Source organism: Paroedura picta, chromosome 1, assembly GCF_049243985.1.
Source record: "Paroedura picta isolate Pp20150507F chromosome 1, Ppicta_v3.0, whole genome shotgun sequence".
NCBI classification, from domain to species: Eukaryota; Metazoa; Chordata; class Lepidosauria; order Squamata; family Gekkonidae; genus Paroedura; species Paroedura picta.
The window spans coordinates 4,926,471-4,953,027 of record NC_135369.1 but is presented as its reverse complement, the minus strand read 5'-3'; the positions used below and the strand labels follow the sequence as shown (position 1 = coordinate 4,953,027).

Sequence of the window (26,557 nt, the reverse complement as noted above, 5' to 3'; positions counted from 1 at the left end):
GATGATGCTGCTTTGGGCTGATCCTGTGTTGAGCAGGGGGTTGGACTAGATGGCCTCTATGGCCCCTTCCAACTCTATGATTCTGTGATTCTATGATTCTATGACCCAACGAACAGTAAATGTTCTTGAGTAGCCCATATTTCTTCAGCTTGCTTATTGGTTCTCTGTTTTGTCTTTTGGCACCACCTCACAAACCAACCAGAGATAAGTTTTGCTGTCTTGCACCAATAAACAGTACGAGCAAATCGTACCCAGCGTGGGAGAAATTGCACAATCAACCGAACAGAAATAGGCTCGCAGAGTATTTGCTTCCAGCAGGAAGATTACTGATTAAAAGATCTCCAGATAGCTGAACGTCAGCCCCTGGAAATCTCAAGATCTGTGTCAAAGAGCATGCGTTATTCTGGCACATTTCAAAACAGGCTATACAAATCCCCACAAAGACAACGGCGATATCATAAACAGTGACGTAAGTTCATTTGGAATAGTATAAGAACAATATGGCAGCTGGTTATTGGCGTATCAAAACTTGATTTAAATAAGATAAAAAGGATGGAAAATACCGGACCCAGCATCGAGCCCTGTGGCAACCTGCTGCTCACCTCCCTGATGAAGCCGCATTGACAACCTCTCTTTGGGTGTGGCTTTCTAGCCCGTTCCCTTTCCTCTCAACCATCTGAAAATCCAGTTGGCTCTCCTCTAGTTGACCCATCAGAACATCATGGGGAACCTTGTCAATTGTCACATCTGCCAGCTCTTGGACCAGCCAGTGGTCTCGCTGTGTGGGATACATTTTTAACTAAATTAATCGATCCCACCATGAGTTGTATAGGTGAGTTTTTAGAATTATGTTTTAAGGGGGGACTGTTTAAATTAGCGGTCCCCAACCTTCTTGTAGTCGGGGACCGCCTCCGAGGGTGGAAGAGAGCCGGCGGCCCACCGTAGCTGCACGTAAACACGCACGCGCAGTTGCTGCGCATGCGCATTTTCACCACTAGGTGGCGGTAACGCGCATGCGCAGAGCTGCTGTGCGTGCGTGTTTTCGCCTGCAGGGGGAGGCAGGCGCGGCCGCTGGCGGCCCGGTACCATGGCCTTTGCGGCCCGGTACTGGGCTGCAGATCGGGGGTTGAGGACCCCTGGTTTAAATGGTTATTATTGTATTGTAGGTGTACTGGGTGTGTATTTATTAGATTGTAAAGTGCCGTGAGCCAGTTCACTGAGAGTGGCAGTTATATAAATCCAAACAGAATTGAATGAATGAATGAATGAATGAATGAATGAATAAGACCCTTAGTGAAATCCAGGTAAACAACATCAACTGAGTTTCCACCATCTAGTAAAGCCCATCATTTGCTCAGACACTTCTCAGCTTATTCTTATACACCCAGAACAAAGTTTGAGTCCAAAGATCGACAAAGCTTTGGGGTCCTCATTTGACCTACTTAAGAAAATAACATATACTGGAAAAGGAGGGGGTTTTGACTACTATAATACGTTCAAAGTTTAAACTATAGCTTTACTAATGTTTATTATATGCATCTATTTTGTTTCTACCGTTTTGGGAAATAAAAATCTTATTAAAAAAAATATCGATAAAGCTTTATTCGAGATACCAGCAGAAAAGCCCGTTGTACAAAAAACACGAGTGCTAGTCTTCTCCCCCCATAGCAACCCGGGCAGGCCTGGCGAGGCCTGGGAAGGCCACGTTGGGGGTGCTTGGGAGTGGGGGCGAGTGCAGGCAAGGGCTCCATGCCTCCCCCCAACCTCCCCCCCACCCAAGGTGCTGAGGGGCTCATTCTCCCCCCCTCCCTCCCTCCCTCCCTCCCTCCCAGCTCCTACCCACTGGCTGCCTGTCCTCCTGGCAGCAGGTCAGGTCCTGGATGGCCCATGCAGCTGCCCCTAGCATGTGGCTTGGAGACAGACATGGGCCACGTGGGGATGGACAGACAGGTAGCTGCAAGGCTTCAGCTTGCAGTGTTCCGGCCCCCCCATGTTGTCGTGAGGTGAGGGCTTACCCCCTTCCTCACAGACGCCGGTTGCTAGCTGGGCAACTTTCTGGAGGCTACCAACCACAGTCCCAGGCCCTTCCACCCTCCCTCCCAGCTCCCACTCGTTGCCTGGCTTACTTCCCACAGTCAGTCCAGTAGAGTGGGCTAGCACATGGAAGAAGTTGGAGGGGCATGCAGCCAGGGGCGGGGCAGCCTATCTGATCGTCCATTTGTTGGACAGATGGCCAATCAGGTAGCACAATGAGTCCCAGCTCCTCCCACCACCCTAGTTGCGTTTTATATATGTTACAGATACAGATGAGCCACCTTGGTGTGGTTAAGAGTGGTAGCTTCTAATCTGGAGAGCCAGATTGGATTCCTCCTCCTCCTGCAGCCAGCTGGGTGACTTTGGGCTAGTCACAGTCCTGTTACACCTGGTCTCACTGAGCAGTTCTCTCAGAGCTTTCTCAGCCTCACCTACTTCACAGAAAGCCAGCTTGGTGTAGTGGTTAAGAGCAGCAGTCTCTAATCAGAGAGCCGGGTTTGATTCCCTACTCCTCCGCCACCGGCAGACTGCTGGGTGACCTTGGGTTTGTCACAGAGCTGTTCTCGCAGTTTACCTCAGAGCTCTCTCAGTCTCACCTCCCTCACAGGGTGTTTGTTGCGGGGAGGGGAAGAGGAGGCGTTTGCAAGCCGCTTTGAGATTCCTTTGGGTAGTGAAAACTGGGGTATAAAGAAACCCAACTCTTTTTCTTGCCCAGGGAAATGCCGATTGCCACTTTGAGGGGGAGAGGGCAAATTTCCTCCAAACCAAGGATTCTGGTTGTGGGGAGGGCATCATGTGGGCATGGAATTGGAGTCACTGTGGGTGGGCAGTTTCCTGCATTCTGCAGGGGGTTGGACTAGATGACCCCCAGGATCCCTTCCAACTCTCTGCTTCTATGCTTCTTCTTCTTCCTCCTCAGACACAATACCTTGGAATGGAAGTAAATGCTGTAACAACAGTGGAAAATTACCGAAAGCAATCGAGGAAGAACTGCGTCTGAAAGAGGGCAATTTTAGAGGCAATCCACAAACCAGCTCCCTGTTTTAAGTGTGTTGATGGCCTCTCAAATTGCCAAAGCACACCGTATTTTTCCAAGATCGTGATGCAACAGGTGCCGTCCGCATCGGGGCAAAGGGCGCGCCTAGGAATCAACTTGGCGCATCACGCCAGCGGGGAGCGGATCCGCCCACAGATGTGTTGCGGGTCCAATTCGGGATCCAAATCGAGGTCGCGTCGGCCGGGAGGCGTTCGGGCTCCCCCAAAGGCGCGCACCTCGGAGAATCGCGGTTCTGGTTCTGTCTGAGCCAAGGCAGAACCGCTTGCGGTGTCCCCGGACTCCGAATTGGTCGTGCGCCTTCAGACCGGTTTGACTCCGGAGCGCAACCGGGGACCCTCCTTCTCCTTGTCGGCCTGGGCAGCGCCAGCTCCGAGCCCGCCCCTGCTCCGCCCCACAGCCGGCCTATAAGACCCTCCCCGAGGGCCCGGCCAGGCGAGGCAAGGAAGGAAGGAAGGGTCCACCTCCCGAGGAAGCGAGCGGGCCAGGACTGCGCGACATGGGTAAGCCGCAGCCCAACACCCGGGCATGCCCCTCCACTCAATTTGGCAGACCCCCTGCCCCAATCGCCTCCGGGAGATCCCCCGTCGCCGGGACTCGCCTTCAGCGCACCACCTGGCCCCGCTTGCCTGGGCTTGGCGTTCCCAGCGGTTGCCAACTCCAGGCTGGGGGAGTCCGGGAGCCCAGCGAGGCCTCGTGCCGTCGCAGGACCGCTGGCCCAAGCAGCCAAGTCCAGCTTCCCTCCCCCCCGATTCCATCTGGAGATCGGTTCCAAATTCTGGCATACCTCCAGGCCCCGCCGGGAGGTTGGCAAGCTTCGTTGGGGAAACGCCCCCGGCCTGAAGCCGCAGCGGTGGCTGGTGGGTTTGCAGCTCCCCTCCCTCCTCCTTTGGAGAAGCCAGTCACTTGCCCAAGGGAGACTCCCCCCTGCTTGCCACTTTTCGTTTTCTTCAGGGGGAATTTAGCTCAGTTGCCAGTAGCTCAGCTCAGAGGACTTTCTTATTTATTTATTTATTTATTTAATTAATTGTTCACTTATTGCCTTTATAAACCGCCCCCCCCCCCTGCGCAGGGAGGCTGTGGGGCTCCTTTCAGCTCCGGGCCTCGCGATTTCCTCGCGACGAAATCCGAGGAAAGGGATTAGCGGTGGCAGGTGCGCGAAAGCCAGATCCTCAAAGGGATGCAGTGCTCTAGTGAATCAGGCCGTTGATCTCTCGGGATCAGCATTGCCAACTCCGGCTGGCAGCTGCTCTCTGGAATCTCAGGCCGAGGTCTTCCACATCTCCTGCCGGCCTGGTCCTTTGACACCGGAGATGGTGGGGATCGAACCTGGGGAATTCTGCATCTCGAGCAGCTGTTCTGTCCCTGAGCCGCCTCTACTTGTTTCTTTGGATCCCCTTTTCCTTCTCAAAGACTGCTGGGTGAACTGGGGACAGCACTTGAATGTTTCCCGAGATAAAAAAAAAATTGTATGGCAAAGAAGAGCAGCCAGACTTTTATTTACTTACATTTATTATTATATTTAAGAGCCTCTTGTGGCGCAGAGTGGTAAGGCAGCAGAAATGTTGTCTGAAAGCTCTGCCCATGAGGCTGGGAGTTCGATCCCAGCAACTGCCTCAAGGTCGGCTCAGCCTTCCATCCTTCTGAGGTCGGTAAAATGAGGACCCAGCTTGCTGCTGGGGGGGGTAAACAGTAATGACTGGGGAAGGCACTGGCAAACCACCCCGTATTGAGTCTGCCATGAAAACACAGGAGGGCGTCACACCAAGGGTCAGACATGACTCGGTGCTTGCACCTTTACCTTTATTATTATATTTATATATAGCGCCCTCCCCGAAGGCTCAGGGCGGTTCACATAAAACAGAACAGAAACAATACAGATAACTTAGATTAACAATAACAAACGAAGTGAAACAACAAGGAAAGCGGGGGCAGTTAGGAACCTAAAGGTTGAGCTGGAAAAATAATTGTTTTTAGTTTGAAATCCGAATGTTTATTATAATTACATGCACTTAATAAAAGTTAAAAACAACTGTAAAATTTCAGTTGTACATACTGTGTAGTGCAGAATTGACATCAACACATGGAATCTTTAAGGACCAAAAACTAGACGTGTTTCGACGTCTAAAGGGTCTTCTCAGATATCAAATAAGTTTAAAGGGACTTATATAGTATATATAGAAAGATATAATATTAGGGCTTGCTAGGTGGTAACAAAAGCTGTTCTGACCAAGCAGAGATCAGCCTGGAGAAAAGGAGGTTGAGAGGGGACATGATAGCCCTCTTTAAGTATTTGAAAGGTTGTCACTTGGAGGATGGCAGGATGCTGTTTCTGCTGGCTGCAGAGGAGAGGACGCGCAGTAATGGGTTTAAACTTCAAGTACAACGATATAGGCTAGATATCAGCGGAAAATAGTTCACAGTCTGAGTAGTTCAGCAGTGGAATAGGCTGCCTAAGGAGGTGGTGAGCTCCCCCTCACTGGCAGTCTTCAAGCAAAGGTTGGATACACACTTTTCTTGGGTGCTTTAGGATGCTTTGGGCTGATCCTGCGTTGAGCAGGGGGTTGGACTAGATGGCCTGTATGGCCCCTTCCAACTCTGTGATTATGTAATTCTATCTCAGGGCTTTCTCAGCCTCACCCACCTCCCAGGGTGTCTGTTGTGGGGAGAGGAAAGGGAATGTGATTGTAAGCCGCTTTGAGACTCCTTCAGTTAGAGAAAGGTGGCATCTAAGAACCAACTCTTCTTCTTCTTCAGTAATATCCGGGCTCTCAGCCTCCCCTCCCTCACAGGATGTCTGTTGTGGGGAGAGGAAAGGGAAGGTGATTAGAAGCCGCTTTGAGACTCCTTTGGGTAGAGAGAAGCAGCATATAAGACCCTTCTTCTCAAAGTGGCTTACAGTCACCTTCTTCTCTCCCCACAACAGACTGTGAGGTCTGCGGGGCTGAGAGAGCTCCGAGAGAACTGTGAGAACAACTCTATCAGGGCTGTGACGAGCCCAAGGTCTACTAGCTGGCCGCAGTTGAAGGAGTCGGGAATCAAGTCCGTCTTGACCACAGCACAACACTGGCTCTTGGTGTGCACCAGGAAAGGTATCAGAGGTTGCTCAGGTGCGCCATGTTGGGTGACCTCTGGCTTAAGAGGCTGATTTCCAGACTCTTTCTCCCCCGTTGGGAGGGACTGCACCCACAAAACAGAATAGCGACGATGCCTTTGAGCATTTTGGAGGGCGTTGGATATCGAATTCTCTGTGCTGCAGGACTTGTTTTTGTAGTCTCTTTCGACTGACTGCTCCCTTGATCTTTTAATCAAACATCGGGGAAAGGCAACTGATTCCCGAAACAAAGGGCAATGGATTACTTAGTTAATCTGTTTGTTTTATGCTGAAACTAAATGCTCGTTTACAAACTGGAGGTGTCAGGAATGTCAGTGGAGATCCACAGCAACTTGGATAGCTGTAAGATTTCCAGGGCTGCTTCAGAAATTCGGTCAGGGCAACAGAAAACCAGGTGGGAGTTTGGTGGCTCCGTTCATAGACAAATGAGATACCATTCCTGTAAGGGTATATAACAGGGGTGGCCAAACTGCGGTTCTCCAGAGGTCCATGGACTACGATTCCCATGAGCCCCTGCCAGCACAGAGAGCCAAGCTTGGCCATCCCTGAGCAGTGAAGATCGAAAGTGCTACCATGTTGCAGGTGGCTTACGGTGACCACATAGAGAGGTAGTTGCCTGCCTCTGCGTAGCCACCCTCGTCTCCCTCGGGGGGTCTCCCATCCAAGGACTAACTGGGCCGACCCTGCTTGGCTTTGGAGATCTGATGGAATTGGACTGGCCTGAACCATCCAACTCAAGGCAAGAGACAAACACGTAGTCTGCCAACACGTTGCCTACCTCTGCGTTGCAACCTTGGACTGCCCTGGTATTCTCGCATTCAAGTACTAAACAGCTCAGAGCCAGCTTAACTTCTGAGATCTGGTTAGTCTGGGCCAGGGGTAGTCAAACTGTGGCCCTCCAGATGTCCATGGACTACAATTCCCAGGAGCCCCTGCCTGCATTTGCTGGCAGGGGCTTCTGGGAATTGTAGTCCATGGACATCTGGAGGGCCGCAGTTTGACTACCCCTGGTGACTCTGGGCCTTCCAGATCAGGGCAAGAGATGAACGGAGGTGGTTCGCCATGGGTGGCCACTGTGTAACAACCCAGGGCTTCCTCCGATGAGCTCGGTCTCCCATTCAGGTTTTAACAGGGCTGGCCTGCTCTGCTTCCAAGATCTGATGAAACCAGAATAACCTGAGCCATCCAGGTCAAGGCAATGGGCAAACAGGTGCGTTTTCCTTGCCTACCTCTGCGTAGCAGCCCTGGACATTTTCAGTGGTCTCCCCTCCAATGACTAAAGAGGACCAATTGTGCTTGCCTTCAGAAATCCGAGGAGACTGAGCTAACCCGGGTCTTTCGGGTGCAGCTGCACGTTAATAACCAGGTTCTGTTTTTTTTCCCAAAAATGTAATATTATTCCTGACTCAGGAATACACAATTACACAATTGCACGATCACGTTAGCAGAGCTAACGTTTGGAGAGGAACAAATTCCGAATAGACTCGCTTCTTTCATTAGCCTTATTTCGGGGCTCCGTTTCCTGGCAAATATCAGTCTAACATTAAGATAACCTGTTTTTTGAGATTGATTCATAATCTGCAGGCTTGGTTGGAAACGGGGCAGGGGTGGTGGGAGAGGCGGACCTGCTCTTTACAGCCCAATAGTTATTGTTTACCCGGAAGCAATCAAGTTCAGCCAGCAGTTGAATTGACTGCAGCTAAGCGCTGCTTAAGCTTGTATACTTGGAAGTAAGGGCCACTGGTTGCAGTGCTGTTTGCCTCCAGTGCTGCTACCTTATTTCGGTTCCTGTAGCATTCAAAGAAACCCCAAAGCTTCTTTAGCTTTTAGAAAGCAGGCGAATGAAACCCTTTCCTCTAGTTACTCTAGGATTCTTGAGGATCATAAATGTGTGAAGGTGTCTTCTGCTGAATTAGATCCTTGGTTCATTATTATTAATTATTAAATTTCTATTCCACCCACCAGAAATTGGGAAACTGTCTGCTCAGACTGGCAGCAGATCTCTGGTGGAGGTCTTTCACACCAGCTACAGCCTGGTCCTTTCAGCTGGAGATGCTGCCTTGGATTGAACCGGGGACCTCCTGCCTGCCAAGCAGAGGCTCTGCCCCTGAGCTCTGGCCCCTCCCCAGGGCTCTCCAGGGTCTCAGGCAGAGAAAGGTCTTCCCCATCCCCTCCTGCCTGGTCCTTTCAGCTGGAGATGCTGCCTGGGATTGAACCGGGGACCTCCTGCCTGCCAAGCAGAGGCTCTGCCCCTGAGCTCTGGCCCCTCCCCAGGGCTCTCCAGGATCTCAGGCAGAGAAAGGTCTTCCCCATCCCCTCCTGCCTGGTCCTTTCAGCTGGAGATGCTGCCTGGGATTGAACCGGGGACCTCCTGCCTGCCAAGCAGAGGCTCTGCCCCCTCCCCAGGGCTCTCCAGGGTCTCAGGCTGAGCCCTGAAATTTCTTATACGGCAGTCCCATACCAAGATAGTCCAGTTGCTGAAATCTGTGGGCCTGAAGTCTTCTTAATGCTGCATAGCATTGCACAGTTATAAGGGAGGGGGCTGATTGGTGCAATTTAGACTGGGGAGTATAGTTTCAAGGCCTAGGGAAAAAAAACCCTCTGGAAAAATAAGGGGGAAAAGATTTCCCCCCTTTGTTTCCGAGGACTTTCCCCCAGTTTTCTCTGATGGAAAAACTGCAAAATTTGGAGAATACTGAGATTAAACTCCCATGAAATATTTAAAAGGAGAGAAATGCTTTTAAAGATTGGGGAGGGGGGAATGCGGTAGGCATATCCTCAATGCGTCTCTCCACATCATGAAATCTAGAATCTGCGACGTCCCTGGAACCTAATGTCCCTGGAAAGTGTGTAGGACTTCTGTTACTTCTTAGCTGTTGCATGCTTTCCGCTGTCTTTTAGATCCAGCTCTTCCCCTCTGGCTGACCTTTTTTGCACTCCCTGGAGCCACTGCAAGACATGTACCCACAGATAAAGCAAGAAGAGAGCCAGTTTGGTGCCGTGGTTTGGAGTGTGGACTTCTAATCTGGCATGCCAGCTTCGATTCTGCACTCCCCCACATGCAGCCCGCTGGGTGACCTTGGGCTCTCCACGGCACTGATAAAACTGTTCTGACAAAACTGTTCTGACCGGGCAGTGATATCAGGGCTCTCTCAGCCTCACCCACCCCACAGGGTGTCTGTTGTGGGGAGAGGAAGGGAAGGCGACTGTAAGCCGCTTTGAGCCTCCTTCGGGTAGAGAAAAGTGACATATAAGAACCAACTCTTCTTCTTCTTCTTCTTCTTCTTCTTCTTCTTCTTCTTCTTCTTCTTCTTCTTCTTCTTCTCCTTCTCCTTCTCCTTCTCCTTCTTCTCCTTCTCCTTCTTCTCCTTCTCCTTCTCCTTCTCCTTCTCCTTCTCCTTCTCCTTCTCCTTCTTGCTCTACCTTACTGGAGGTGGGGCAGAAGGTGCACGGAAGCCTCAGAAGTGAAAGTTCAGAAGGAGGTGGGGCACAAATTATCCTGAAGCCTCAGGGGGAAATTCTGAATGCTTGATTGAGAATTGAGCTCTCCCTCTAAGCAAATAGCAACAGTTAAAGTACAAGGTACTTCAGCTTGGAGTTTTCTTTCAAGTACTGGGTTTGTTTGCAATTTTGCTTGTACAAAACGTAGGCATTTATAACTTTTAAATTCCAGAAATATTGCAGTTAGATAAATGATGCATTTCATTCGTTCTTGTGAGATTCCTGGGCTGACATTTTGCCAGTATGTGTGGCTGGCATGTACAGAGGTAGGACATGACAAGATGGGAATTTTTCTGTGCCAAGTATGGAGTTGCCAAGCATTTTACTTACTTATCGGAGAGTTTGTGTGTGTGTGTAACACATCATTTTCCTATCTTATTTGGGATTCTCCCAGGGGATGGACCAGAACTAGGAAGCGCTTTCTCTGCATCTGGATGGAGTTCATTAGCAAGTCCAGTAGGGAGTATTTTTCCTGCATCTGCGTAGAGTTCATTAGAAAGTCTGTTAGTGATGAGCTAAAACTACCAGACCATGGCAGCACAGCCTAGAAAACCCACAACAACCAGTTGACTCTTGCCAGGAAAGTCTTCAAAAATTTGTTCCTGCCTTTCATTATGTTAAAACAGTAAAATTAGGTAAGGTTAGATAGGATAGCAAGTATTAATATTTGCTCTCGGGGTACCAAGATGGCGGCGAGGACGGGCGCCGGAATATAGGAGTCTGCCCGTCCTTAGAGGGTTATAGTGTTGCCACCACTCGGATTGGTTGGGTTACGTTGGTGTTGTTGGTTTTAGATGGGTTTTATTGTATTAGAGGTTTTTAAGGGGGTTTTATTGACTGTGACCCACCATGAGCCTTGGGAGAGTGGTGGGATATAAATCCAATAAATAAATAAAATAAATAAATACATATATAAATACATAAATAAATAAATTTCCCGAAATAAAAGGTGGAGAGTATCCCCCCCAATGTCTTCAGATTTTTTGAAAATGTTACCTCTCCAGGCAAGGAAAGTTAATTTGGAAGGGAACTGATGGTTTACCATGATGGTCATTGGTCACTGGGCATAGCATGGTAGTGTAATGCCGTAATATTTCACTTGTTGAGTTTTTCAAAGCCCCCCAGCAACCCTCCGATGACGTGGCAGATAAAAATGACTGAGGCAGGCCAATTGTGTGGGAACGGCCCCGTGAAAGCTCTGTTGCATAAGTCTTTGTGGCGCCAACAGAAGGAATGTGGCAAACAATTGTGGTCTGGATGTGGTCCCTGGTTATTTTGGGAGTGTTTGGGGAGAGTCCACCGGCTGTCTGTCAACTTTGGTTTCTTCGCTTTCCCCCTTTTCTTTTGCCGACAATTTAGATCTCTCTGATCCAGCCAAGGAGTTTTATGATGTAACTTCTGGTGGGATGTGGCCCTCCGGCTGGTTCACCTTCACCCCGTGCCTGGAGGTTTGATTCTCCCCTCTCCTCCAATACGTTACTCATTAAGTCAAACATGTTACTGAGGCTGCACCGGCTGGCCGGATTCTGCAGGGGAGGCTGTGCACGGAAGCCCTTACGGCCCGGCCAGCTGCGTCTTGCAGGCACCTTCGACGCTTCCAGATAAGCTCCAGCCTGTCTTGTGCAGCAGATAAAGGGTCCTCACAGACAGCTGACAGTCAGCGCCTCCCTGCAGACCCAGATAAGCAAGCCCGGGGTGCTGGGAGAAAATATCTGTGGATCATTTTATTAAACAGAGACAGAGAGAAAGAGTTGAGTCTAGCAAGAGAGGATTGCAAAATTGTGTTCTGAAGGAAGTGGAGTCGGGATTTTTGGGGGGGCAGGGCCATTTCTGTGGCCCCCTCCATGGCTTTGCCAACCGCTAACCCTGTCAAGAAATGGTTTGATCCCCCATTTCTCCTTGTGCAACCAATTGGTTGACCTTGGGACAGTCATAGTTCGCAGAGCTCTCTCAGCCCCGCCTCCCTCACAGGGGGTTTGTTGTGGGGAGAGGAAAGGGAAGGCTATTGGAAGCCACTTTGAGACTCCTTCGGATAGAGAAAAGGGGCATCTAAGAACCAACTCTTCTTCTTCTTCAGTAATCTCAGGGCTCTCTCAGCCTCTCCTCCCTCACAGGGTGTCTGTTGTGGGGAGAGGAAAGGGAAGGCGACTGTAAGCCACTTTGAGACTCCTTCAGGGAGAGAAAAGCTGCATATAAGGACCAACTCTTCGTCTTCTTCAGTAATCTCAGGCCTCTCTCAGCCTCACCCACTTCACCGGGTGTCTGTTGTGGGGAGGGGAAGGGTGGTCGCTTGTAAGCCACTTTGTGACCCCTTTGGGTAGAAAAAACAGGATACAACAACCCACCTCTCCTCTCCTCACTGGGTGGAAGTATGGGACCAGAAGCAGAGCTCTTTCCTAGAACTGTGGTTCTCCTGTCAGTCCCTTGGAAACTTCAGTGGTTCCATAGTGAACAGACATGAAGTTAGTGGACTGCTGGTGGACTTTCGGATGGTCCTTGGGTTTTGGCCACTGTGTGACATGGAGTGCTTGACTGGATGGGCCATTGGCCTGATACTACAAGACTTCTCTTATGCTCTTAAGAGCAGAGGTCCCTGCCATAAGGTATAGATGGAAGACTATGTTTGTGGCATTGACGCTCTGTCTTCTTGGTGCTTGAGGGGGCACAGTGAGAGGGCTGCTGGAGTCCTGGTCCTGGTGGTGGTTGTCCAGGTGGTGCTAGTGGACCTCCTGAAGGCACCTGAGTTTTGGCCAATGAGTGACACAGAGGGTTGGACTAGATAGCCCACTGTCCTGATCTTGCATGGCTTCTATTCAGCTTCTTTTTCTGGGGCTGGGATGATCTGTCTTCTTGGTGTTTGGGGAGGGGGGCAACAGAGGAAGGGCTTCTGGAGTCCTGGCCCTACCGGTGGACCTTCTGATGGCCCCTGGGCATAGGAATGGTGTCTGCCACCTCTGCCTTTCCATCAGGAAGGGCAGGGAGTAAATCTGCCGGGCGTTTGAGTACAGGACTGATTCTGCATTCACTTTGTTTTTTCCATTGTGGATGCTCCTGAACTCAGATCAGTTTGAAGTCGAATCCTCCTCTATCCCCCCACCCAATTGAAACAGAAATTGTTCTGCACTGGATTGGGGAAGTTTAGAGTGGGGAGGGGAGCCAAGCACAGCAGGAGCCTCTTTCTTTTTCTTCTTGAACCAGGGCGGGGGGAGGATTGGAGACAGCAGAGGAGGGGGGAATAAATCCAAGAGGCATATATCTGCTGAGAGAAGTTAGGGCTTCTGGAGCGCAGTCACTTTAAGGGGGAAGCCTTGCAACCGGGAACCAGGAAGACTTTGAACTGGCACCCTGGCCAATCAAGGAACACTGCTTGGCTACGAGGCAAGCAGAAGGAAATTAATTTACAAAAAGCAGTAAACTTGACACTTACTGATGGTGATTTTTCAAATACCAAGGATTATATCTACTTCTGGATATCTCGTGGGATAGGTAGGGTCACTCTGGATCAATCATGCATGTTGCAGAGGGAAAATTTAAAGCGCCCCAAATCAAAATAGAAATCAAATTGAGTGGAGACGGGAGGAATTCATTCGAGCTGGCAGGGGGTAAAAAGCCCTGGCCATTTCCGTGGTCTTGGTGCCAAAACTGAGTGGTGGTATCTGGTGCTTACTGCCGTTACACCATGAGAAGTGATGGGAGGGGATGTCAACTGGAATTTTCATGCCCAAAGTTGGGATCAGGGAGAGGAAATCAGAAGTGTAGATACAGAGGAGTCTATTTAGAGGTGCCTTACTTAGTCTAAGCAAGAAATTGCAGTTGTCTTGCTTCGCTTTCACCTAAATAAAGAGATTTCCTTCCACAAAGTCTGCTTATTGGGAGTATCGATTGGAACCTCACAGAAGGGACCTTTGAGCCTCAAAAGCTCCTACCTTCCAAATCGTGTTGGTCTTCAACATGCTATGGAACTCGCATCTAGCTGAAGACCGGTCAGGAGTGTCTGGAGAAATCCTGGCCTCCTTTAGCAATCTTCTGTTGCAACCATGAGGTCTCCTAGAACAGTGGTCCCCAACCTTTTTATCACCGGGGACCACTCAACACCGGGGACAACTCAGTGCCTTTTACTGAGGCCCGGTGGGGGGGGGGTAGTTTACTCCTCTACTCTCAACCACTGCCCTAATGCTCTCTGATCGCTATGGTAATGTTTAAACATCCCTTCAAAATAAGATACAGACACGCCACAACAAGGAACATAAGGAACATTTTATTTTCATGGAAATTTTAACTCATGACAATGACAAATCAATGGGAACCCTGAGCTTGTTTCTCTGCAACAAGATAGTCCCATCTGGGAGTGATGGGAGACAATGACACCCAAAGTGTGTTGTAAAGGGCCGGGGGGGGGGATGAAGTAAAGGGCCGGGGGGGGGGGGAGAGAAGGCATCCTTCGGGGCCCACCTCCAATTAGTCAAAGGACCATATGTGGTCCACGGCCCACAGGTTGGGGATCGCTATCCTAGAACATTTCCAAAAACCCACTTTAACATGCTGGAAATCTGCAAAAGCCATGGGGGGGGGGGTCCCACTGCTGAAGAGCCACATTCTGTGAAGTTTTGAATAGTGTGGCCATAGAGTTTTACCATTGTAACCCCTTTGGCAACCTCCAGAGTTGGTATCCTCACTGCCGTTTCCTCCACCGATTTTATAGGACCGGCTTTCTCCTTTATTACTGGAAACGGGCTCAGATATAAAACTTATGACAGGGCGGGTTTTGCTTGGGTTCTCGCAGGGGGAGTCAGGTGCCAGAATTCCGTTTCTGCCCTGGAGTCACTCCGTGGTGAGCAATAATCATAAAAATACACAGCTGTGCTTGAAAGGGCCTCATAGGATAAGGGGGCTGTTTGTGGGCTCATTGCACGACAGGAAGAAGATTGGGAAACTCATCCCAAGGCTTCCGTTTTTAGCTACAGTTGTGCGTCACCCTAACTTTGCGTGCAAGAAATGTTAAACGTGAGAGTTCAGTGGATGCGATCCAGCTGTGATTTCCACCTCTCCAAGCAGAGCTGGGCGGTTAACTTTTAAGTTAGCAGATTGTGGGCAAACCAGGTAGGTAGAAGGTCAGCCAGAAGAAGAAGGAGTTGGGCGATGACATGATTGCTCTCTGCAAGGATTTTAAGAGTTGTCACTTGGAGGAGGGCAGGGAGCAGCTCCTGTTGGCAGCAGAGAACAGGACCTGCAGTCATGGGTTTAAGTACGTGGAGAATGGTACAAGCTAGGTTTCAGGGGGGAAATATTTAGAGTCATAGGCTGCCTTGAGGAGGTGGGGAGCTCCCCCTCACTGGTGGTCTTCAAGCAGCAGCTGGACAGAGACCTCACCTGCATGCTTGAGGCTGATCCCACATTGACTAGATGGCATCTATGGCACCTTCCATGATTCTAAGAAGAGTTGGTTTTTATACCCTGCTTTTGACTACCCAAAGGAGTTCCAAAGCAGCTTACAAACACCCTTTCCTTCCTCTCCCCACAAGAGACGTCCTGTGCGGTAGGTAGTGCTGAGGCAGCTCTGAGAGAACTGTTCTTTGAGAACAGCTCAGAGAGAACTGTGAATGGCCCAGGGTCACCCAGCTAGGAGCATGGGGGGGAGGAGGAGGAGTGGGGAATCAAACCTGGCTCTCCAGATTAGAGAGCGATTCCAGGTTTCCAGCAGTGGCAGGGACGAATCATGTACCTTTCCAGCATGCAAACGGTTCCTTAGACCTGCAGGACTTCTGTTTAACTATGATTGTCCCTCTCCTTGGCTGGTTGAGCAAGATGTTTGTAACCTTTAAAGACGAAGTGACTAATCCAATAGTCAATAAAATAATATATTTCTCCACTTGAGCAACTTCTGTAGCAAAACCAGTTGGATTTCGCAACCTGCAATATTTCTCCTTCCCCCCCCCTCAAATATTACATTTATTCTGTTTCAGTCAAAAACAGGGCTGTGATTTTGAAATTTCCACAGAAAATTTGCCTATGTACTTGGCAGGCTGCCTTCGTGCCCATTTTGAAACGTTTTAAAGCAGTGGTCCCCAACCTTTTTATCACTGGGGACCACTCAAGGCTTGACAATTTTACTGAGACCTGGTGGGGGGGGTAGTTTACTCCTCCACTCTCAACCACTACCTTAACGCTCTCTGACCACTATGGTAATGTTTAAACATCCCTTCAAAATAAGAGACAGACACGCCACAACAATGAACATAAGGAACGTTTTATTTTCATGGAAATTTTAACTCATAACAGTGACAAATCAATGGGAACCCTGAGCTTGTTTCTCTGCAACGAGATAGTCCCCTCTGGGAGTGACGGGAGACAAGGACACAGGCCATCTAGTCCAACCCCCTGCTCTACGCAGGATCAGCCCAGAGCTTCCTAAATGGCCATCCTGCTCTCCCTGCTTTTAACAGAATTAGGTGGGTTATATTCCATGAAGTTTAAGGAGTGCTATCAATAACCAAGCCAGGTCTAAACAGGATCCTCTGCAAATCTTTAACCTCTCTCCATCATTTTCCTTTGCAGCGAAATGCGGAGGATGCGGTCCCGGGTACAAAACTCCCCTGGATGCGATGAAAGGTAAAGGGATCTCCTTTGGTTCACGGCCTCTGAATTTTAAAATTATGTTTGCCTCATGCCCAGCTTCTGAGGAGCTGCAGCCTCTGTGAATTATTTATTATTTATTTTATTATTTGATTTGTTTACTGCCGCTCTCGGACTAGGTGGCTTGTAGCGATTACAGACAATAAAATTATAAAATACAATAAATTACAATAAATAACAACTACCCCCCCCATAAATTCCACACCCAACAAACCCTCTTCTACTTAGAATCATAGACTCATTGAATCATAGAGTTGGAAGGGGCCATACAGGCCATCTAGTCCAACCCCCTGCTCTACGCCCTAAGCATCCTATGCATCAGCCCTAAGCATCCTATAGAATCCAAGAAAAGTGTGCATCCAACCTTTGCTTGAAGACTGCCAGTGACTCCATGCCTCCAGGTAGATGTAAGGATGGCAAAAGATGTCTGGAGGTGAGACCCAAGGATATTCCTTGCCCCGGATTCAACTGAATGCCTGGTGGAAGAGCTCCTTCTTATTTATTTATTATTTGGGTTTATATACCGCCGTGCCCAATTGGGCTCATGGGCTCAATAAAAGAATAAAAATACAATAAGCCCCATAAGTACCCAAATTACGTTGCTAAAAATGACTAAAACTAAAGATGGCGGAAAACTGCTGACTCAGTTTATCCCCTTGACCAGCCAGGGCCAACAACCCTGGTATCCTACTGATGAGAGTGGGAACAGATGGGCATGGGGGAATCCCAGATTGAATAACGGGAACCCTCCTTGGCCTCAACCACATGCCTGGCGGAAGAGCTCCATCTTACAGGCCCTGCGGAAAGCTGACAGCTCCAACAGGGCCCTTAGGTCTTCCAGGAGCTCATTCCACCAGGTTGGGGCCAGGACCGAAAAGGCCGTGGTCCTGGTTGAGGCCAGGTGAACTTCATGTGGGCTGAGGATCACCGCCTTGTTAGAACCCACAGAACAAATGGCTCTGCAGGGGGCATAAGGATGTAGACGGTCCCTCAAACATGTTGGGCCAGACCGTGAATGCGGAAACAAGGTTCGAGGTTTTGGTATTGGCCTTCATGGCCAATACCAAAACCTTGAACCTTGTTTCCGCGCTTGTTTTGACCAGAAGGCCTTGCCTTGAATGGGACTGAACCTCAGAGGCATTTGGGGGCCGGGACTGAGTGTCGCATCCAGCTAAACTCCGTCCTTCTCCTCCTCTGTGTGTCCACTGCTAGTCCCACCACGGGTTTTCATAGGGCAGGCTTTCTCCTTGGGCGCCTGAACAGGCTTGCAGTGAGAAGAAACAGATGCGGCTTCTTGTCAGGGAGCGGCTGCTGTAATTCAGTCCTCTGGACGGAAGCCAGCGCCAATAAAGAAATGCTTTCAGCTAAGAAAATTCTGTTGCTAAACCGGCACGTTGGGGGCTTAGCAGAGGCCAGGGCTTGAGGGTTTTCATGCATGAAGCTACCGTCTGCTGACCCTGACCATCAATTCACGAATGCCTGTGGCTTTTTGAGGTCGCAGGTGGAAGTTTTTCATATCACCCACAACCTCATCCCTTCCGGCCCTGAGCTATGAAGGAAAGGGCAGGATACAAAGAAAAAAATTATTATATATTATAACTTCAGACAATGTGGACAGAGGGAAGAAGAGAAGAGCTGGTGGGTTTTATATCCAGCTTTTCCCTCCTCGATGGAGTCTCAAAGCAGCTTACAAATGCCTTGCCCTTCCTCTCCTCAGAACAGATGAGGTGGTGGTGGTGGGGTGGCTGAGAGAGCTCTGAGAGAACTGCTCTGTGAGAACAACTCAGAGAGAACTGTGACTGGCCCAAGGTCACCCAGCTGACTGCAGGCCTGTCCTCGCCTGTGGTCCTTTGAAGGCATCTGACTGGCCAGTGAGAGAAACAGTAGAGTAAAAACTGCTTCTGAAACAGGACAGTTTTAAGATTGCTTGCTGTTTTTTTCTTAATTTTTATTTGCTTGTAGCGGCACACAAAACGTTTCTGCCATACAGCTTTCATCAATTGTGGTCTGAGCAAAAAAAAAAAAATAATGAATTCAATGTTTTAACAGTAACAAAAGGCTTGTAAAAGTCCAGTGCAACAAACAGCAAGCAGGGTTGTTTATGGCATCGTACAATTGATGTGTTTCAGACACAGTTTTTCTCAAGTGTGTGGGTAATTTTCCACTGTGTCTCCTGCACTGTTTGTGTAGCACTGAGAGACACAGGATGACAATCCATTGGTCTGGATCCCAGAACAAAGGTCCTCAAACATTTTGAACCTGTGGCCACCTTTGGAGTTCTGGCCCACAAAATGGCTGCCTCAGGAGGCAGAGCCAGGCACAAAATGGCTGCCTCAGGAGGCAGAGCCAGGCACAAAATGGCTGCCTCAGGAGGCAGAGCCAGGCACAAAATGGCTGCCACAGCTTGCCTTGAGTCAAATGGTGAAGATCCTTATGGTGTGAGGGAACTGCTTCCAAAGCAATGTTTTTAAACAGATGGGCACAGCCGATCTAATCTCCAGTGGCCAACCAGAAGCCTTGCTTGGCAGAGGTTCACCTGGCCCTGCCTGGTTTCTAAAATCTCTTGGTGGGCTCCAGAAAAGCACCAGATTTGAGACCCCAGGTTTGGCAGCTGGCCATCCTCACATTCCATGAAAAACTGGTTGTTTTGTCTTTCTTGATTGCTCATATAAGATCTTTGCTTTCCAAAAGGTCCCAGAGAAGAGATTGTCTACCTGCCCTGCATCTACAGGACCACTGGAATCCAGAAGCCGGACTACTTGGCCACGGTTGACGTGGACCCCAAGTCTCGAACCTACTGCCAGGTACGTTCTGTTTCACCTTTGGACTCAGGTTCTGAGTTCGGGAGCTTCCCTCTGCGGTCCAACTACGGCCGAGAGAACCTCACAAGTAGCTGTTTCTCTCCTTAGTACCTATTGGCTGCCTGTTCTCCAAACTATTTCTGGTCCCTAAGGGGTGTGTGTGTCTGTTTTTCATTTAGTGAGACTGGGGATGAACCAGCATATGAGCCCAGGTGAAGGATCAACCTTCTTTGATACCTACGTTTGGAACAGGGCAGGAAGGACATCAGAGCCAGCATGGAGTCGTGGTTAGGAGCGGGAAGCCTGGTTTGATTCCCCACTCCTCCTCCACATGCAGCCCACTGGGTGGCCTGGGCCCAGTCACAGCCCTGATAGTGCTGTTCTCACAGAGCAGTCCTGTTGGAAAAGGCTGCTGCAGAGTCTCAGGCAAAGATACCAGACTGATCAGACCCCACCTGGAGTCCTGTGTGCAGGTCTGGAGGCCTCACTTCACAATGGACGGGGACAAAAGCCAGAGGGGGGAGGGGAGAGCCACGAGGAGGATCCGGGGACAGGGACCAAGCCCTGTGAGGAAAGGCTGCTTCAGACCAACATGGCGCCCCACTTGAATCGGTCTGAAAGGTTGTCCCTTGGAGGAGGGCGCGGAGTGGTTCCTCTTGGGAGCAGGTGAGAGGGCCTGCAGCAATGGGTGTAAACTATGAGTAGAAAGACATTGGCTGGATATCAGGGAACATTATTTTTTTGCAGAGTAGCTCAGCAGTGGAATGGGCTGCCTCAGGAGGTGGTGAGTGGAATGGGCTGCCTCAGGAGGTGGTGAGTGGAATGGGCTGCCTCAGGAGGTGGTGAGTGGAATGGGCTGCCTCAGGAGGTGGTGAGTGGAATGGGCTGCCTCAGGAGGTGGTGAGTGGAATGGGCTGCCTCGGGAGGTGGTGAGTGGAATGGGCTGCCTCGGGAGGTGGTGAGTGGAATGGGCTGCCTCGGGAGGTGGTGAGTGGAATGGGCTGCCTCGGGAGGTGGTGAGTGGAATGGGCTGCCTCGGGAGGTGGTGAGTGGAATGGGCTGCCTCGGGAGGTGGTGAGTGGAATGGGCTGCCTCGGGAGGTGGTGAGTGGAATGGGCTGCCTCGGGAGGTGGTGAGTGGAATGGGCTGCCTCGGGAGGTGGTGAGTGGAATGGGCTGCCTCGGGAGGTGGTGAGTGGAATGGGCTGCCTCAGGAGGTGGTGAGCTCCCCCTCACGGCCAGCCTTCAAGCAGATCCTTACCTTCGATGCATTAGGCTCCACTGAGCTGGCAGCTGGACTAGATGGCCTTTTCCAGCTCTGTGATTCTGTTCTAATATCGGCAGGCAGAGATAATTTCCCTGTTTATGAGTCTTCTTTTTTGACGTCGGAGTGCTGGCTGGGGCGAGGCCTGAACTGCGTTCATATCTGTATGTGTGTTTATTTCTGGCAGGGAGAGACTCCTCAATTTGGACTCTCCCTTAAAAAAAAAAAGGATACATTCCCCTTTTGAGCATTTTTAAAGGTTCCAGGGAGTGGATCCATCTATCAGGCTGCTTTTCCTGTAATCTGGTGCCACTTCCTATTTTAAGGCCAAGAATGCATAGCTGCGAGACGGCTCCCACCCCGGACACATTCCCTGCAAAACTGACGTGTGGCTCGGATTGCTGAATGGCTGGTTTGCTTATAAACTCAGCCCCACATACTTTGGGGCCTGTCGATCGGGTTCTGCAAGCTATCTTGAGAGCCAGCGGCCTCTGATCTGGCGAGCCGAGTTTGATTCCCGTTTCTCCTCTACCTGCAGCCGGCTGGGCGACCTTGAGCTAGTCACAGTTCTGTCACAGCTGTCCTTGCGGAGGTCTGTGAGAGCTCTCTCAGCCCCACCTCCCTCACAGAGTGTCTGTTGTGAGAAGAGGACGGGAAGGTGATTGTAAGCCGCTTTGAGACTCTTTTTGGCCCAGAAAAGCAGGGTTCAAAAAGCAACTCTGGTTAAACCTGCTTTTGTGCAATAGGTACAAAAGGCTTTGGATGGAAAATGCCACTCAAATTGAATGAACTCAAGTTCTTGGAGAGCCTCCAGGCCTCCTACATTCTCAGCTCGGCCCCTGGGCTATCATGTGGTTAGTTTATTTGCCAAGAAGCACTGGATCAACGCTGCGATTCTCCGCTCTTTGGTTAGTTGGATAAATTCGTATCTATGTTCGTCAGACAACATGTTCTGAATACAGTGGCCATCTCTAAGAGGCGCAGCGTTCACATGAAGCCAATGCATGTGTCTTCTTGCCCTGTGCTTTGTTTAGCTGTCCCGATCTTGCTTGTAAGGGCTTTCCACCTGGCTCTGGTTGACACATTTGATATCTCTGGGACTGGGGAGCAAATTCTGTGTGCTCCGACTTAAACTTCTTGGAGGGGCATAGTAGAGGAGGCAGCCCCGCAGGTACGAAGCTTCCAGAACATTCAGGGCTTTAAAGAGGAGAGGCAAAACCTTGAATCTGATTCGGTCCTCAGTCTGGAGCCAGTAGAGCAGTGGTCCCCAACCTGCGGGCCGCGGCCCGGTGACGGGCCGTAAAGGCCATGGCGCCGGACCGCGGCTCCCTCTCCCCGCCCCCCCTGCAGTAAAAAACTTCCCAGGCCGCAAGCTTGCGGCCCGGGAAGCATCTTACTGCGGGAGAGCGGGGAGAGGAAATCAGGGCCGCGGCCGCACCCGTGCGGGCCGCACCCGCACGCCCTGATCCGCGGGCGCGGCCCGTGGGGCGCAGCCCTATGCACGGGTGCGGCCTGTGGGCATGGCCTGACGCACAGGCGTGGCCTGCGGTGCGGCCCGGTGCGTGGGCGCGGCCCGCGGGTGTGGCTCGGTGCGTGGGCGCGGCCCGCGGGCGCAGTCCATTGCACGGGCGCGGCCCGTGGGCGTTGGCCGATGCGTGGGCATGGCCCGCACGGGCGTGGCCCGATGCGTGGGCGTGGCCCACAAGGGCGCGGTCCACGCAGGCGCGGCCCGATGCCCTGCCGGTCCCCAGCCTCATAAAGGTTGGGGACCACTGCAGTAGAGTATTGCTCAAATGTTTGCCTTCTGCCAGGTCCCTGTATTCTGGACCAGTCTAAGCTTCCAGATCAGTTTCAGGGGTATCCCTGCTCACCGGTTCCTTTGGCAGCTGATTCCACTTCTGAACTACTCTGACTGTGAAAAGGTTTGCCCCTGATACTTAACTGGCACTGTTCTACCTGTAGTTTAAAGCCGTTACTGTGGGCCCGATCCTCAGCTGCCCACAGGAGCCATTCCCTGCCCTCCTCCAAGGGACAACCTTTGAAATACTTAAAGGCAGGCGTCCTGTCCCCTCTCAACCTCCTTTTCTCCAGGCTGAACATTCCCAGATCCCTCATCCTTTCCTCATAGGGCTTGGTCTTCCTTCTCTTCCACCCACCCACTAACCAAGCTACGTTTTCTCTGCCCCTTGTCTTGAGCTGTATTTATTATTATTATTATTATTATTATAACAATAATTTCCAGGGAACAAAACATATGCAATTTAACAGAATTCTGTGATGGGAATTCTAACTGCATACAAGGTTATTATATTAGTGGTAGAGCCTCTTCTTGGCATTCTGAAAACCCCAGGTTCAATTCTCAGCATCTCCAGTTAAAAGGAACAGGCAAGAGATGTTAGGAAAGACCTCCACCTGAGACCCTGGAGAGCAGCTGCCAGTCAGAGTACACAATACTGAGCATGATGGACTTAGAATAAGGAGGAGGTATGACTCAGTGGTAGAGCCTCTGTTTGGCATGTGGAAGGTCCCAGGTTCAATCCCTGGCATCTCCAGTTCAAGGGACCAGGCAGTAAGTGATGGAAAGACCTCAGCCTGAGACCTGGGGTCTCCGGCATGGAATTGGGATCACTGTGGGTGGTTGAGTAGATAGCTGTTCCTGAGTTGTGCAGCAGGTTGGGCTAGATGACCCCGGAGGTCCCTTCCAACTGTATGATCAGACCAAATCTAGTCCAGGATTCCATTTCCCCACTGTGGACAGCAGATGGGGAAGCATCCAAGTAGGAATAGCAGCAACATCAATTTCCTCCGTGGTGGACTCTCTGGGAACACGGAGGTCCCATTCACTTTTCTCATGTCGTAGGTCATCCATCGCTTGCCCATGCCCAACGTCAACGATGAGCTGCACCATAGTGGTTGGAACGCCTGCAGCAGCTGTTTCGGAGATGCCACCAAGAAGCGCAACCGGCTGATCCTCCCCAGCCTGATCTCCTCACGGATCTATGTGGTGGACACGGGCACAGACCCAAGAGCTCCCAAGCTCCACAAGGTATGGCCTTCATCAGCTTTCTTGCCTCCATAGAAACTTCAGGACTAAGTTACACTGTTCATGGGTCTAGAGGTGTGTTGGGAGTTTCCAGGCAAGCCCAACCCCATCAGATCTTGGAAGCTAAGCAGAGCCAACGTTAGCTAGCACTTGGAAGGGCAACCTCTGAGGAAAACATGGGGCCGAATGTCTCTTCTCTGGCAGCCAGACAACCTTAGGACCTCCTGGATGAATTACACATATGTGATGGGATAAGTAAATCAATCCACGTTGAAACCTCCTTCCCAGGTGAGCAGGAGGCTGATTTGTATTGGCATTGTGGTGTCCAGGAAGGAGTTTAAGTGTTTAAAACTATGCGACAGATTAGAACAAGAACGTATTTTGGAAGACAAACAAGCTGCCTTCAGACATGGTAGATCCGTTATAGACCTCTGTTTAGACCTGCAGTGTCTAATTAATAAATGGTTATGCTTTGCCAAAGGATGCCATTTTTGCAGCATTCATTGACCTGAAAACCGCTTTTGATTCAGTATCTAGAGGTCTCTTATCAAAACGTTTAAATTCATCAGTCGATAAGCGGCTGTTTTTCAGTTCCAACCCAAAAGGATGTAGCATGGGGCTACATGCTGGTGCCTTTTAAATTTAGCACCTAAATTTAGAGCCAGTTTGGTGTAGTGGTTAGGAGTGTAGACTTCTAATCTGGCATGCCAGGTTCGATTCCCCGCTCCCCCACATGCAGCCAGCTGGGTGACCTTGGGCTCGCCATGGCACTGATAAAACTGTTCTGACCAGGCGGTGATATCAGGGCTCTTTCAGCGTCACCCACCTCACAGGGTGTCTGTTGTGGTGGCTTTTGGTCCATGGGAGATCCTCCACCATGATACTACGGGGAGCCTAACCGTTTGTCTAAATTTTTCCTTAGGTGGTTGAGCCTGTGGAGGTGTATTGGAAATGCAATCTGGCCACTCCACACACCAGTCACTGCCTGGGCACCGGTGAAATCATGATCAGCGCCATTGGAGACCCTGCTGGCAATGGGAAAGGTAGCCGTTTTGAAAGGGGTACTGGTTGGGTGGACAACCTAAGTCATGGGTCCCCGATATTTTTGAGGTTTGGATTTCTGACACAGGGTGCATCCACCATATGGTTGCTGTCAGGAATCCTAGAGTGGGAAGGGGTCATGAAGACCATCTAGTCCCACCCCCTGCTCAATGCAGGATCCGCCTCTAGCATCCAGGAGAAGGATCTGTCCAGGCACCGCTTGAAGACGGCCCGTGAGGGGGAGCTCCCTACCTCCTTAGGCAGCCCATTCCTCTGCTGAACTAGACTCATAGAATCCTAGAGTGGGAAGGGGCCATGCAGGCCATCCAGTCCCACCCCCTGCTCAATGCAGGATTAGCCTCTAGCATCCAGGAGAAGGATCTGTCCAGGCACCACTTGAAGACCCCCAGTGAGGGGGAGCTCCCCACCTCCTTAGGCAGCCCATTCTACTGCTGAACTAGACTCCTAGGCAGAGTCTGCACTTACTTTGTTTATTCCATTGTCAATCCTGTTGAATTCAGATCGCTTTGAACTCGAGTCTTCCTCTTCCCCCCCCTCCCCATTGAAACAGGAAAGTCTTCTGCACGTGGTTAGGGAGGCTCAGAAGAGGGGGGGGGAGGCAAATGGAGACTCTTTCTTTGTTTTCTTGAAGAGGGAGAGAGGATCCAAGAAGAGGAGGGAGGAAAAAAAATTTTTTTCCCTTGCTATCTAGCTGATATTGTTCTACACATAGTTTAAACCGCTTACTGCAGGTCTTCTCCTCTGCTGCAAACAGGAACCACTCTCTGCCCTCCTCTAAGTGGCAACCTTACAGATCCTTCAAGACAGCCAGCCTGTCCCCTCTCCACCTCTTCTTCTCCAGGCTGAACCTTCCCAAGTCTCTCAGTCTTTCCTCATGGGGTTTGGGCCCCAGATCAGCCTCAAAGCTCAAAGCCGGTGCCAGAAAAAGAGTCAACAAGCATCATGGTGCACCGTGTTGGGGATCCCTGATAAAGTTAATTCTGCCATTATTTTCCAGCCATTCATAAGATAAATAACCCTGCTAAATGATTAATCTTTTAAAATAAAAAGGCAGAAACCTTCAGAGAAACCCAACCGTCGCCTCCTTTCAAGGGGGTTCTGGAATAGAAGCGTTTTCATATTATGCCAGAAGGCTAGCAGAGGCAGTATCAGGAAGCTTTCGTGTCCATGCACTCTTCTTCGGGCAGAGCAAGGCTTGTGTCCAAGACCAACAAAGTTTAATTTCAGGTATCAGCTTTCATGTGCTTGCAGACTTCTTCAGTTGGAGATCAGTTGCAATCCTAGGAGATTCCCAGCTGTCACCTAGATTGGCTCTCCAGATGTCCATGGACTACAATTCCCATGAGCCCCTGCCAGCAGCATGCAGGGGCTCATGGGAATTGAAGGCCACGGAATCTGAAGAGCCATAGTGTGGCCACCCCTGACTGAGAGGCTGATGACCGTGTGAGGGAAACATGTTTTCGCTGCAACCAAGAAGGAGTGACATAGGACACTGTTTTGGGACTAGATATTGAAGGTGTTGTAGAAAAGGCATCCGATAAGCAATTGCGAATGGTTTTTCTATATTCAGGTGGCTTCATCTTGTTGGACGGAGAGACCTTTGAGGTGAAGGGGAACTGGGAGAGAGGAACCAGTACCCCCCCACTAGGCTACGACTTTTGGTACCAGCCGAGACACAACGTCCTGATAAGCACAGAATGGGGAGTGCCAAAAGCCTTCGCGTATGGGTTTAACCCGGCCGATGTGGAGAAAGGTGAGCCCTGTCCGTACCCATTGCCATCTCTGCCTCGAAGAATAAACATAAAGTGATGATAGGATAAGCACAGGACGGTCTCTGATAACTCAAACCAAGAAGACCTTGTCTTTTTGGACCAGGATCTCCATACTGTTTTGAGCCAGTGGCCAACTCATATTATTAATTGTATTGAGGACTTGCCACTGAGGAAAAGGTAATAGAAAATGGAAAACAGTTCTGGCTGATGTCCTTTGGATGTAATAAACTAAGCAAACTCAAGAAAGGACATTGTTTAAAAGCATTCTTTAATATTGTT

At 50.3% G+C, this 26,557-nt stretch overlaps 1 protein-coding gene across 1 annotated transcript in view; it reads left to right on the top strand.

The window, feature by feature from the left end:
• Positions 1-3,248: 3,248 nt before the first annotated feature.
• The window catches only part of LOC143829442 (methanethiol oxidase-like), a 36,356-nt gene continuing 13,047 nt past the window's right edge, over positions 3,249-26,557 (top strand). The window contains exons 1-6 of the mRNA XM_077320326.1: positions 3,249-3,591; positions 16,260-16,313; positions 19,029-19,141; positions 23,262-23,447; positions 24,367-24,487; positions 26,077-26,259. Of these exons, the coding sequence (XP_077176441.1) occupies positions 3,588-3,591; positions 16,260-16,313; positions 19,029-19,141; positions 23,262-23,447; positions 24,367-24,487; positions 26,077-26,259 (661 nt within the window). The 5' untranslated portion in view covers positions 3,249-3,587. The remainder of the gene's footprint in view (positions 3,592-16,259; positions 16,314-19,028; positions 19,142-23,261; positions 23,448-24,366; positions 24,488-26,076; positions 26,260-26,557) is intronic.